Source organism: Lepisma saccharinum, chromosome 16 (genome assembly GCF_977018435.1).
Source record: "Lepisma saccharinum chromosome 16, izLepSacc3.1, whole genome shotgun sequence".
NCBI classification, from domain to species: Eukaryota; Metazoa; Arthropoda; class Insecta; order Zygentoma; family Lepismatidae; genus Lepisma; species Lepisma saccharinum.
Genome location: NC_139244.1, coordinates 38,095,113 through 38,109,480, shown reverse-complemented (window position 1 = coordinate 38,109,480; position 14,368 = coordinate 38,095,113). Strand labels below are relative to the sequence as shown.

At 38.0% G+C, this 14,368-nt stretch overlaps 1 protein-coding gene across 1 annotated transcript in view; it reads left to right on the top strand.

Annotated features, from left to right (window-relative positions):
• LOC146000558 (pickpocket protein 28-like) overlaps positions 1-14,368 on the top strand; it is a 107,821-nt gene that overhangs the window by 51,990 nt on the left and 41,463 nt on the right. Inside the window, exons 7-9 of the mRNA XM_083138306.1 lie at positions 2,707-2,800; positions 8,854-9,142; positions 14,112-14,165. Of these exons, the coding sequence (XP_082994432.1) occupies positions 2,707-2,800; positions 8,854-9,142; positions 14,112-14,165 (437 nt within the window). The remainder of the gene's footprint in view (positions 1-2,706; positions 2,801-8,853; positions 9,143-14,111; positions 14,166-14,368) is intronic.

Here is a 14,368-nt window from a genome sequence, read left to right as displayed (position 1 = left end):
TGTTTCTCTACGTATTTCATTCATCTCTCTTTCTCCATGTGTCTATATTAGTGCCCTCTCTTTCTTTCTTCATCTACATGTGTTTTCTCTATCTCTACATCTTTGTCTCCAGCTTTCCTTATCTCTGTCTGTCTTTATTTCTCTGTTTCATTTTCTCTTTCTCCCTTTGTCTGTTTTCCACTCTCTATTTTCCCCCATCTTTTCATCACTTTCTCTCTATTTCGGCCTCTTACTTTTCCTCTATATTTTTGTCTCATCTCTCTCTCCCTTTCTTTGTGAGTTTCCTCTCCTTAGTTTCATCCGTCATCCTCATCGCCGCGATTATCCAAAAGTGGAAAAAAGGCCGGTCTAATAACAACAATACAAATAGTAGGCTAATAGGTACGCAAAAGGCACTACAAAATAAAAGAGGCATCAAATAGTCAAAGCACATGGACTTCTTAATTTCCTAAATCTACACACTCACTGATTTTGAACCTTTGTATGCTATTGCATTTCGTATTTTGTCGCCTTTCGTGACGATGATAACGAATGCTGATTAGACAATATTTTTGCTGCGGCTAAAACCCGGTTCCTTCAATAGAGATATAACGTGAGTCGACCACTCAACACGCTCTGCCTCCGAGGAAGATTGTGGATTTCGATTAACATTACAATAACTCGGAATTTTTCTAAATGTTCCTTAGTAAATGGAGTTTTAGTGTATATTAAAAACTGATAAGCTCTGTGGCGAAACAGTCCTTTCAAAGCCAAGATCTGCCAAGTGGCTCTTCCATTGTGTGACATCGAGTTCCATCGTCGCTGTTTTACTAGCTTCGAGACCTGTTCAGGAGCTCCCCAAATGTCTTCTCGATGCTAGATAATCACCGAGACTTCGGGTGGGTGCTGCCAACGGGAATCGAACCCGGAACCACCCGTACCAAAGGCGAGAGTGACGGGGGTGACAAGGCAAGTGTATACTAAAATGTTTTTATATTGTGAATAAGTTCTTCCTACCTCGGGAGGTATACGTATATATACAGTGGCGGCGATTACTTTTCGCCACTTTTGCTAAACCTTACCTACAAAGGGAAACATACTGTATTTACTCCCCCCAGTTAGTTTTGCCACCTAGCCCCCCGGTTTTGGAACCCAATCGCCGCCACTGTATTTATGTATGTATTACTATGTTTCAGTACTATTTCTTCAGTTGCCTTTTGTACGATAACCTGACACTTTCTCCCAATCCACTATACACACGCTCAGGCGGTAGCCGGACAATTGCGATGACATTTTAAATCTTCTATCAAATTGAAGGGTGACTTAACACCCCGTACAATACCTCTTACAAGAGAATTATGTGAAATATTGATATTTTCGGCTTGGAATTTGGTTCAATCAAGATTTTGAACATGGGCTAGAGCCAACAGACTACCTTTTGAAGTGTCCCGTTTCCTCATATGTGCGAATACACTTCCCAACTCTCGTCGATTTTAATGTCAACTTCTTCATTTTCTGACCTTCTAGATTAAGTTCCATCCGCATGTACTTGATGTTGACGTCTTCTGCTTGGCTCTTGAGGCAGGCCAGAACATCATGAATTTTTGGATGCGGTCTTCCAAGCCACCTATTTATTTTGATGTTCCAACCTTCTACAGCTTTATTAGTTCTGTGGCGCCTTTGGTTAGGTTAGGTCAGGCCCTGATCGTCGCAATTGTCCTACCATTAATTTGTAAAACGACCATCACCGTCAAAATCGTCGCAATTGTCCGTGATTTTGGCTTCATCGCAATTGTCCTACATTCCGCTCATCCATTATTCATTCAACAGCGTCTCTACATATTTGACTGGACAGGCAGGTGGAAAATCAATTCCTTAAAGATCGATTAGAATGGAAACGTTGTAATTTCCAGACTTTGTTGATACAGTTGTGGGCGTGAAAAGCTTATTTGAACTCAATAGGATTTTTTCTTGTAAAAGGTAAACGGAGAAACCCAATGAAACTTGTTCAAACAAGTAGAATTAAACACATTACAGAGAATAAAATTTTGGCATCGTTTGATAGTAATTGACCTTCACACCTTTAGAATAGCTTCTACAAAAGTTGAATAAAAGAAATTGATTAGCAATTTTTTTTTATCGCGCCTTGTTATCCACATCTGCATTTTACGGTAGGCTCTATGAAACATACATCCTTTCCTGCACCGATGAAGTAGTGGTGTCGCCTTATGATCAATAGGTTCCGGGTTCGATCCCGGTGGAAGCATATTACATACTGATTCTGATTCCACTTTAAGCTCTAGGTCCAGTTCCGATTAATCTAGCTAAGCAGAGGGAAAAATTCAATTGGCATCGTGAACCACACCTGCCCTTGAAATACACATTTTTGGTGATTTTTTTAAAAATAAATACACAATTTGACAAATTAGAAAACTTTGTATGTATTTGTAATACTTATATTAAAGTTGTAGACATGCAGTACTTAACGTTAGAAGCTTTTCTGTGCATTGTGCGTGTCTTGTAGTCTTGTGGTCTTAACAAAACCAAGATTTATCTGTTCTATAATATACTTGACATGAAATCACTGCTACTATGATAAAATCAATTTCAAAAATTGACTTAACTTTTCTAGAATAACATACCCAACCCGTACAACCAATTAAGCATTTATTACAATTTAACATAACTTGATCTTGTTTTTATTTCCCTTACCCGACTTATTTTCAGACTGATAAATGAAAATTGGAACCCCGACTTGTTTGTCTCAAACAGAACAACTGGACCAGGAATGCTAGAAGTCACTCTTAATGAAACGGTCGAGGTAAGATGCATCAAAGTTAGCGGATAAGGTTAACGTCGTCGCCTTGTAATCAAGGGATCCTGGTTTCGATAACCAGTGGAGCCACATAGTGACTCGGGTCCCACCTTAAACTGCAGGCCCAGTTCCCATTAGCCTATCTCCGCATAAGGTGTATTTTAAAGGAGTGGGATGTGGTTTATAACTAGGGCCCGGGACTTTATGTCCTATAAAACTGTAAAATCTGTATGTAATTATGTCATATAAATTGGAAAATATGTCATGAAAAATTACAAATATGTCAGAAAAATTGTCACGTGCCAGTTCCGATGACACAATGAAAAACACAAGGAAGAAATGTTTCCCGAAAGCGACGAGAGATGGCAGCACGCCATATAAAGAAGAGCAGAGTTCATTATAGAAACTAGGAGCGGAGAAGAGTGATTATATATATTATAGTAAATGCAAAATATATAAAAGAAGAGTATAAAAGTTATGGAAGGAGTGAAGAAAATGTTGTTAATAGCAAATTAAGATAAATAAGAATATGCTCGTATATGAAACAATCAGGAAAGTTAATAAGTGAGCAAATGAATTCAGAAATGTATCTCCTTTTTGATCTTCTGACGAGGAGAATATCGTCAGCTTTTGTATTTGTCCGTCCCTCGGTGGCGCTGTGTCAAATTAGACGCCCCGAAGCACTTAAGGTTGCGCTTCTTATTAGACGCACTGGGCCATAGGCAGCGCTTGCTGTTAGCGATCCTGGGCTATTCCCCTTTTTGGTCGTTACATAGGAGGTGGCGCCATTGTCAGTTTAGTCGACCCTACTCTTTATATAAGTATAGCTTGTATCGTAGGCCAAAGGAGCGGGGAAAGCGAGCGCATATATGTAATAAATAAGATTACATTTTAAAAGGAAAGAAAATAAATTAGAATAAAGAAAAGAAGAATAAGCCTTTTCCAAAAAATAGAAGGAAGAAAAGAAGAGGAAGCCTTTCCCTAATCAACGATAGAAAAAAAGAAGAAGCCTTTACCCAAAATCAAAGAGAAGAAAAAGAATAATAAGCCTTCTTCAAAAAATAGAAAGAAGAAGAAGTCTTTTCCAAACATAGAAAGAAGAAAAGAAGAAGAAGTATTTTCCAAAAGTAGAAAGAAGAAAAGAAGAAGAAGTATTTTCCAAAGTAGAAGGAAGGAAAGGAAGAAGCCTTTTCCCTAATCAACGATAGAAAAGAAGAAGAAGCCTTTTCCCAAAATCAAAGATAGGAAGAAAAGAAGAAGAATCCTTTTCCCAAAATCAAAGATAGGAAGAAAAGAAGAAGAAGCCTTTTCCCAGAATAGAAGGAAGAAGAAGCCTTTTCCAGAAATTACGAGAAGAAAGAAGAAGAAGAATTCCTTTTTAAGCAGAATATAACCGACGTAAATTTGGAATCAGCATATATATATATTTTCAATGTATATACAAGCTTCGCTATATGTTTTCTCTGTATTGTATATACGTAGTTTTCAGAATATAGATCTATATCCTCTTGGCTATAAAAACGCTTTCTTATTTGGAATTCTCGAATAAAGAACCTATCCCCTGAGATTAAGATGTCTGTAGCCGTGGTATGTTTATTTTAAGAAGTGCACTAAAGGGACGTTGCACAAGTGGCGCCCATAATGTGGAGCTTTCATGAGGTTTCAGAGATTAGAGAAGAAAATGAACGAAGAAATGAAAGTCCGGAAATGAAAATTGGGGAAAGCGATCCTCAGATAGAAGTAGCTGTTTCAAGAACAGAAGAAAATGACAGCAAGACAGAAGAAGATGTTTCCAGAATAGAAGAAAACGAAGACAAGATAGAAGAAGCTATAAAGTTAAGCGAAGTAAACAAAGAAGAGGCAGATAAGAAAATAGAAGAAGTGGAAAGAAGATTAGAAAAGGAGGAAAAATTTAGTTGTCAATGTAATGATGAAGAGATCAATGTCGAAATGAAGATAAAAGAAGAATGTTCCGGTGACGAGTCTCTGACGGAGGAAGAAAAGAAGGATAAGCATAGCAGAAGATGTAAACAAAGAAGGAAGAAAGGTAAAATGAAATTTCGATATATTCACGTAAAGACTTGGAAGAAGAAGAGGAGAATGAAATTAAAAATAGAAAAGAACCTGAAGAAAGTTAATATTCTAAAAAGGGTCGACATAGATCAAATGGATTTTGATACTACTTCGCCAAAGAGAAGGAAGAAGAAGAAGAGACGGAGAAGACAAGGAGAGCATGCATTTTATGAAGATGTAGAACAGAAGAAGTCTTGGAAGAAACCAGATTGGAAGAAGAGAGAAATAAAAGTAATTTCTTTACTGGAAGAAAGTTGGAAGAGGAGGAAGAAGGATCTTGAGAAGAATAGAAAAGAAAATAGAAGAATGAAAAGAAAAAGAGGAAGAGAAAAAGAAAACAAGATAATGACAAGCAACGAGTATTTGAAAGAATCGGAAGATACAAATAGGACTGAATAGTGCAAAGGAAGGAGATGTTATGATTTACAGACTGGCAAACGTACGTTTCTAGAATTAATAAAGTTGTATGAAAAAGTTCCAGCTCACCAGAAGAAAAATTCGTGGAATTATTAGTTTGGGCAAATATTTAATGATCTATTTGAAAGAAGAAAATTTTAGTTCTTTACATCGCAAGTATCATTAATGTTTTGGATTTTGCTCGTGCAAGACTCCCAAGTTGTTGCTTTGAATCGTCTTTCTTAACGAGGAACGCTAGTGGCAACCCTGCCACGCGCCCCTGGTAGTTATGTCAGAGCAAGCGTTTGCTGTGTTGGGTTGCATACGTACAGGATAGATTTTAAGCACTTATAACGCAGAGACTAAGCGCTTTCGAGGTAAACTTTATAGGGAAAAGTTACTTGTTTTTATGATATCTACCAGCACCCAAGCGTTGTTGAAAGAGTTTTGCGACACCCTGTATAAGGTTGACTTCCAAAAAAGTAGTGTTGCCCACGAGACGAGACTGGCCTGTCTCGTCTCGTGGAAATGCTGTCTCGTCTCGAAAATATTAGTTTGTCTCATGACACATGATCAATCTCGTCTCGTCTCGAATTTTTAAAAGCCTGTCCCGTCTCGTCCCGTGGATAACACTACAAAAAGGGAGGGGGTTAAATGTATAACCATATGCAAGGTCTTTAAGTGTAAAAAAGAGATTTGTTAAGTTAGTTTGCCTCCAGATGGCTTTGATTTGGAAAGGGGCGTGGCTAAGAAATACCGGAGGTCGGGGGAAAGTAAGCCTCGTGTGGAGTAGCTGTTTTTGTAGTGGTTTAGTATTTTAAGTTATTTTACGTAGTGTATTTCGTTGGGATATTTTAGTAAAAGCACAGCACACTTTGTTCTATTCTGAGATAGGTCTTTTGGGTGAAATAAAATTGGATATTAAAATGAAATTACTATAATCCACTTTTGGTTAAATAAAGTGTTAGGAAGTCTTAGTTATGTAAAGAGTTAATTGTATAATTTAATTGCTTCTTGATTATTTATTGAATTTAGATTGGGGTTTATATTCTTATTATTATCATTTGTGTAGTCTCAAGCACTTCAGGCATGATGCTTAATAAACCTCTTTACTATCAAGCCTTTTATGTATAATTCCTCTACAATTTTGCTACTTAAGCCTTCCACTGCCTATTTTAATGAATATTTCTGCTAGGTTAATGTACCGACTTTAGTTGCAAGCCTTGTGTCCTAATGAAGGACAATATTTCTTAATGAATAATTTTTAAGAACGTGCAATAAGAATCTGGTCATAGGTTCCACGTTGGTTGAATAGGTACACAGGCCGTGATGGTACGGAGACAGTCTCCCAAGTTTATAGACACTCGTCTCGCTCTCTTGTGGGGCCTTGAAATGCACACACACACATACACATTAGTACGCATACCAAGGTCCTTTGTCTGCAAGAAGACACAGGAACACTATTCTTTTAAATTTCAATTAATTTATATTCAAGATATTCAATACATGCATATGTATTTATATAAAAAACATTAAATATTGCGTCCTCCGTGGTTAGCATAGCGCGCTTTGACGCCAGGGGTCCCGGGCTCGAATCCTGGCCTGGGCATGTGTGTTCCTTGTGAGTGTCCCTTCATCAATTTCATCATTTCATTCATCCATATCTTCGCAATAAGCCAAAAGTGGCAGGAAAGCGAAGTAAAATAAACCAAATCAATCAATCTATTCACTAATTAATGAAACAAATGTATTCAAGTCTGATAATTTAAAATACTATTTTCAATGCTTTTAACATATCTCCTGTTTCTTCTTCACTTTAAGTCTCCACATCTACTATATGGCCAAATCCATCACTTTCATGAAGCGGAAAAAGTTGAATACTATTCTACTTTGCCATGCCTCCAGGTAGACAACATTAAAAATAATTCACAGGCAGTGGCGCTTAATTATTGTAGGGGTTTACAGTACCCGCCAAATCCGTAGATCCGAGTTCTTGTACCCCCATAAAATAATTTGAGAGGTCCAAAGTGCAGCTGCTAAAAGAACATATTTTCTAATAGCTAAACACAGAAAGTTAATATTATTTACAATCTGTAAGTAAGATCATTCTGGTATGCAATTGCCCTAGGTCCAAATGTAGATTGTTGCTAAATCTTCAGCGCCTTCTTGGCTAATGACGTAAACTCTGGCGTGTGACTCTTAAGTTTCAAGTTTAATACACCATTTACCATTTCCTTTTTCATTGTACAGTAACACACTTCATTTATTTCAAACGTGTAGACATTTTTATGACACCCTGAATATATGACATGGGTATTCCATTGCCACGAGCGGGACACGTAGCCTACATTTTTGATATTAAAATAACTATTCTACTGATAGTTAAGCAAAATTTTCCTTACAGTTTCTGTGCAATTAAATGTGGAACTTCACACTGTTGATTAAACATAACTATCCTTAAAATACTTTCCCAGATTTGTAGCTGCAAGTGAACAATTTTGTGCCACGGGTGGGACAGACGAAAGACTGCCTCTTCACTTTATAACAAATATATTTTAATTTCTGTGAATTGTCAAATGAGGAAAAATAAATTATTTAAGACAAAGAAGGTAATTGACCTTTGAATATTCTAATAGTGTTGAAGGGGAAATGTAACAATTAAAGGAGATATCAATTGTTTTTTGGTGTCACGGGTGGACAATGGAAAACAAAGGTAAATCAAAAGGTTAAAATAAACGAACAATATGTAAAATAATTACTACCTTCTATAACCTGTCCCAGCTAACTGTAGAGCAGGACCGCGCATAGCGGCGAAGAAGGAGGAGGGAAATCATGTGGTGAAAGCCAGTGCGAAGCAGGGAAAGCGGGTATAGTCGACGCGCTAGCTACGTTAACGACCGGCTGGCTTTGAAGTCCACGGAGCGCGCCCACCAGCTGCAACAATCACATTCAACGCACAGTGTTGCACACATCTACTCTACGCCACCTTGTTCCTCCGCGCACAAGCACCTTCCCACGGTCTCCACATTGAAGTTGCAAAGTACGGCAACAGCGTATCCGCAGCCATGTGACTGAGACTCCATGTGGAGTAGACGAACAGAATGACAGCTGTGCCCATTGGCTGAAGGTTGAGTGTGACTGGACGAAAACAACTCACCCGCTATCTATCCCCACCCACGTTCGTAGCGGCGGCTTTCTTTATTTCTTCGACGTTAACGATGTAAACGCGTGGACTATAACTCCAGTCGCCCATTACGCAATCCCGTTCCTCTCAATGTTCATTGGTGGAGCCGTCTCGCGTCACTACATGCGCAGATACTTGTTCTCGTTCGCCTGCTCTACAGTTAGCTGGTGCAGGGCATAGTTTAATTATGTATAATACTTGAATTTCTATGCAAATGACAATTTTAGATTGCTAACTCACAAGATAGGATAAAGTTATAGCATTGCGTTTAATTTTAAAAGTTAAGATTCAGGAGCACTTTCACGTGGAATGCCCCATATGCAATATGCATTTATCAAAAAACATTAATAATATGCAATATGCATAATTATTCGAGCCCTACTGATAAATAATGATGATCTTTCAGGTGTACGTCCACTCGGCCTACGATGTGCCCACCGTGAACCAGCCATTGTTGGAGATTACCAAGATGCAGAGCATGTTTAAGGTATTCGAATTCCGGTTCCGCGTGAACGAAATCCATAACGAAGACAAGGTCCGGGATGTGGCCATCGACAAGAAGGAGTGCAGATTCTACGACGAGAACTACCTGAAGGTCTACCCTGCCTACAGCTACTCGGCGTGTCTGGTAGAGTGTCGAATGAAGCAGGAGTTGAAGATATGTGGATGCGTACACCACTTCAACCCCAACACAGGCATGTTGTTGTCTTAGTGAATTGTTTGCACTACTCTTCTATACAGGGTGGCTCTAAAAGTCAGTTGACACCCCCGATACAAGGCCACTGCAGCGCGCAACATGGAAATGGTGATGACCAATCGTTTTCAGGCCAAGGGGGAACCACATTGACGCCATCTTGATGTCCGCCATCATGAATTCAACTTCAGAATTTTAAATGGGAAGAGGGTGATATGATATATCAAATCAGGCTAGAATTTCACGAGAAATGCAATGGTGAAGGTTTTTCCGACGTATCTTTAACCAGTAAAAAGTTATGACTGAATTCTTGTACAAATTTGCTCCTTTTCGAGGTGCAAAGTCATTTGCTGGGGAAAAAAGTTTTGTATTACTTTAGATTCGAACATGCAAACGCAAGTATCAAAGTATTTCTTTAGACAGCACTCACGATTTTGAAACATGGAAAGTTGGTGTGTGATGACAGAATGTAACTACTGTCATATTAGCACTGACAACTAGGAAGAGTTCTCAATGATCACGTGGCTGTATGTTTTTCGCTAATAAATAACTGCGTTTTTTCAACACATACACAAATACATCGCCGCTTCGGAACATCAAATTCTCATCTTTGCTGCTTTCAGATTACCAACATACGAAGTGGCATGCAATTGAAAAGGTTTTGCAGAAACCTCAGTTTTATAAATAAGGTTGGATGAAATTAGATAAAGAAAAAGAAACTTTCCTTCTGGTGGGCTCGAACTCGGGTTGCACGCATGCTAGACCGACACGATAACCAACACTCCAAACGAGAAAACGCGAAACTTTATCGCAAGTAGTCGACTGAAACGCAAGTTAATTTGCAGATTGCTAATTCCCAGGGTATAACATGCCTAGGCAGATATGTCTTGCATTTTCTGCACTTTTGTTATTTTAGTCTTAGCTTTGGTCTCTCCCTAGGTTAATCACGGCAATAATGAGGAATATTTTTTTAGACAAAGATGATAAACAGACAAACAGGAATATCACCTTCGTAAGAAAGCCAGAACTCGAGCCTGGAACCTTCAACGCGAGGCGTGTTTCTTGTTCTAACTTTAATCTGTGTGTTTACGTTAGATTCATGGTATTTCGTGAGTTGATATGAATAAAGTAAATAAATAAGACAAGTGGGTGGAAGGGACTGGAGAATCGTAGCTACGGAACCATTGAAAAGATATCCATCGCCTAGATAGAGAATCTCTATATCCCCTTGTGATAGAGAACCTACTAGAAGAATGAAAATACAGATTAAACGAACAAATTTGATGTGTATCCTTTCGTCAAAATGCCTAGAATACAATATTACATACTTCTTCACCAATAGAAAAGAATAAAAAAAATGTTCTTTTTGGGGATCGAACCTAGACCTCACTGATGAAAGCTCTGTACGCTAACCAACACACTATCAATAACACCGTGTTTTTTTTCCCAGTCAGTCTGTTTCCTTCCTCAACACCTGAAGACGGAAATGCATCTTAATTTCTATCATAATTGTTTCATTGTCTATTAATAGAAAGGTGTACCGGGTTCGATACCCGGTGGAGGCACAAGTGGTTCGGATCCCACTTTAAACTGTAGGTCCAGTCCCGATTAGCCTTACTGTGCATAAAGTGGACTTAAAACACCAACCAACTCTATTAATAGAAACCACGTATGTCAAAAATAGACGCATTCTTTCTGTGAAATATTCCATGTTTCGCACATCGTGCTTCTCCATTTACTGTTACTTGGACATTCACTTGGAAGTTAAAACTTAGCTTTGTGTGTTTGTTTTCACGTGCATGTGTGTGAGAAGAGTGGCGTGCAGGTGTTTTCGATGTTTTCTGGGTATTATTTTCGTTCAAAGCATTAATATAATTGTAAACTATAGAATGTACTGTAATGCAAGGAGTGAAAATATAAACCCAGTTCGTCAGGTTCGTTACCAAGCAACATTAAATAATGGGACGTAACGTGGACCGAGTATTATTGCATGTCGAGAACACGAGACATTACGATCGACAATCTTCATCTCGTATTTCTCTTTTGCATCAGTACTCAATTTACAGAGATGTATACCCTTGACTGGTACACAAGCCGCAGAATTGCAATGCTGTTTGGGTTGTCTAGTCACAAGGCGCTTGGTGGTCAGACATGGATGGCTTGCTTCACTGCTTCTTCAATAGGGTCGTTACAACCCAGCTGTGTCCAAGACGGTACCAGGATTTGGGTTAGCAGATCGCTGTAAGGAAAATGTAGGACATGATGCCCCAAAATGTAGGACATTGAGTCAAAATGTAGGACACAAAACATTCGCAATAAATAATACATATTTCTATAGAACACGTTAGAGATTAATTTAAAATTGACACTTTTCAGTTAAGATTTCTTAATGTATTCTTTAATGCAAAATTTCCAAACTTGTAATCGTATTAAACAATGAACCTCTTACTAGATGTTTTAACTGGTAATTGTCAGAGGAGCCAATTTCTCTCAAAATATCAGGTTTTAGTCAAAATGTATTTATGAGAGACTGGATAGTCAAACTAATAATATCTGAAGAAGACTTAGGTGGGCAGGCCATGTGGCACGAATGGGAGAGGAAAGAGGAGTTTACAGGATTCTTGTTGGGAAACCTGATGGTAAGAGACCTGTAGGAAGGCCAAGGCGAAGATGGAGGGACAACGTTGAGATGGACCTAAGGGAAATCGGTAGGGATGGAAAAGAGTATATAGATCTTGCTCAAGATAGGGAAACATGGAAGGCCTGTGTTGCTGCAGCCATGAACCTTCGGGTTTAAGAAGACTAGAGAGTTAGTTAGTTAGTTTGGATAGTCAAACTCTTTTAAATTATATGGACCAGTACCAAACGTTTTACAGACATTATGAAAAAAATATTTCTCTCGTGAGTCCTCAACATTTGCATTATGACCTGTAATGGCAAACAAATATTCAGCAATTACCGTTATTTGAAATGATCCCAGAAGTTTCATCTTGGGTAGCTTCTAGTTCAATAACAGGGTTTCTACCAAAATAACAAATCCAAAATTCTTGACTTTTTCAGGACTTTTCGTGAACTTTTTTTTCAGTTTTTCTTAACCTTTTTTTATTAGACCTCTACTTAGGTAAAGTTGGAAATTAACAAATAAGAAAATAAATATCTATTTAATGGAAAAACCCTACCAAAAGTCCAATTAAGATGAAAACTCAAGTCGTATTTAACCAGAGAATTACACCTGCTTTATCTATTAATGCCCTCGGACTGCACTTTGGAGACTAGCGAGACTCTGGCATCTACACTCACAGTCTGTATAATCTTATGTGGGGCTTGTGTTGTTGTTCCTATTTGTTTGTCTCTTCATCCATCTTATCTTACCACCATTCATTTTCATCCTTAGATTGGCGATTAACCAAAGGGGCAGAAAAGTTAAGTAAAATAAAGTAAATCAACTAATCAGCCATTGTGATAGCAAAAATTAGTGACCACAAGTATAATTTATTGACTTTCATGACTTTCTTGAATGGTAGACACCCGGAAGAACTCTGTTCTCTACACCCCTGCTTTGCAATCAAAATAATGAATAAGAATGCGAAACATCTTGTTCCATCCCAAGGCAAGAAATTACCCTTAGGCATTGAACAGTGACATCATCAATATGTGGCCCCAAAACTTTGCTCATTAACTGCTTCCGTTTTTGTTCATGCAGGACATACTTTTCTTTTCTTCTTGGTCAAGGACTGAATCAAAATTGAGTTTGGGAGCGCAGTCCATTGACTTGTAACTTGTGTGATTTCTCTTTGTTCAACTGAGACACGTATTTTCCTAATTAATATTATGTGATGACTGAAGTTAAAGATGCTATTAAAAGGCTAAAGAATAAAGAAGTAACATGCATTTCCTGAATTAAGCCTACTTTTTATTTCCTCTTTAATAACGAAGATGGAGGGACAACGTTGAGATGGACCTAAGGGAAATCGGTAGGGATGGAAAAGAGTATATAGATCTTGCTCAAGATAGGGAAACATGGAAGGCCTGTGTTGCTGCAGCCATGAACCTTCGGGTTTAAGAAGGCTAGAGAGTTAGTTAGTAGTTAATATTATGTGATGCTCAAAATGTAGGACAATTATGATATTTTTCAAATTCCTCCCCGACGCCGAACATAAGGCTACAATGTAGGACATGTCCGGGAAATACCGGACGTCTGGTAACCCTAACCAGGATAGTTATCTCGTTTTCTTGTGTTTTTTTTGAGGGGGGGTTGTTATTCTTGGAATCACAATTTCAGAATTGAATGTCTATTGACACTTTTCAGAAGCAGTTTCAAATATTTGGCTGAACTCTTCAACTGATATCTTCCGAAGGCTCTGAAGCAGTTCTGTGACGTATCTTGTGGGAAAGAAAGAGCAGAGGCTAAATTGTGATTAGGGTTCTAAATACTTTGACAACTGTACAGTAAAACTGAAAACGTTTTCACAGATAAAGAGTACGATTCAAAAAGTCAATTTTTCAACTATGGCTAGATCACTTCCTTGGGATCGTTCTTTCGGACAGCTCCACTTAACTGACAAGGTTGAAGAAATTTAATAAAAACATGATGTGAATCATGTTTTTGTAGAAATCTAGTTTCACACATTGACAATAGTTTGTTTTTTCTGTCTGGTACATAATGCAATATATTTTTAGTATTTCACCTCTGCATGTTTTATTTCTAAAAAAAAATCACAAACTTCACTTACTGTACCAAAACAGTTTCTCATTGAAGTCAGATTTTCAGCTGATATATCACTACCCACTGTGAAACTAAAAAAATATTTTAGTTAATGTTATTTTCAGAATCCACAAACCTTGATTACGGAGAGAATTGTTCTATACCTGCCACAGTGTCTCATGGGAAAGAGCAAAGCAACTTACATTTTCTGCTCTTAAATGTTCGACTTACGCTCTAGATAACTCTTCCCTCTGTCATTTTACAGATCCAAGCCTCTTATGCGATGTACAAGGACTGGATTGTTTGACCAAGAACAGACGTGAGTACCTTTTCTTCTTCTAAGAGTAGTTGGCTTTGGTGCGTGTTTGTGCGAGACCTAGCTCTAATTGATTTTCGAAACAAACAATTGAACATGAAGTAGTCTTTACATTGCTTTACTGGTGAACGTATCAAGTGCAGAATATTTATAATTTATAACAATAAAGTTAGCTAATCAAGAATCACTACAATCATAAAATTAAA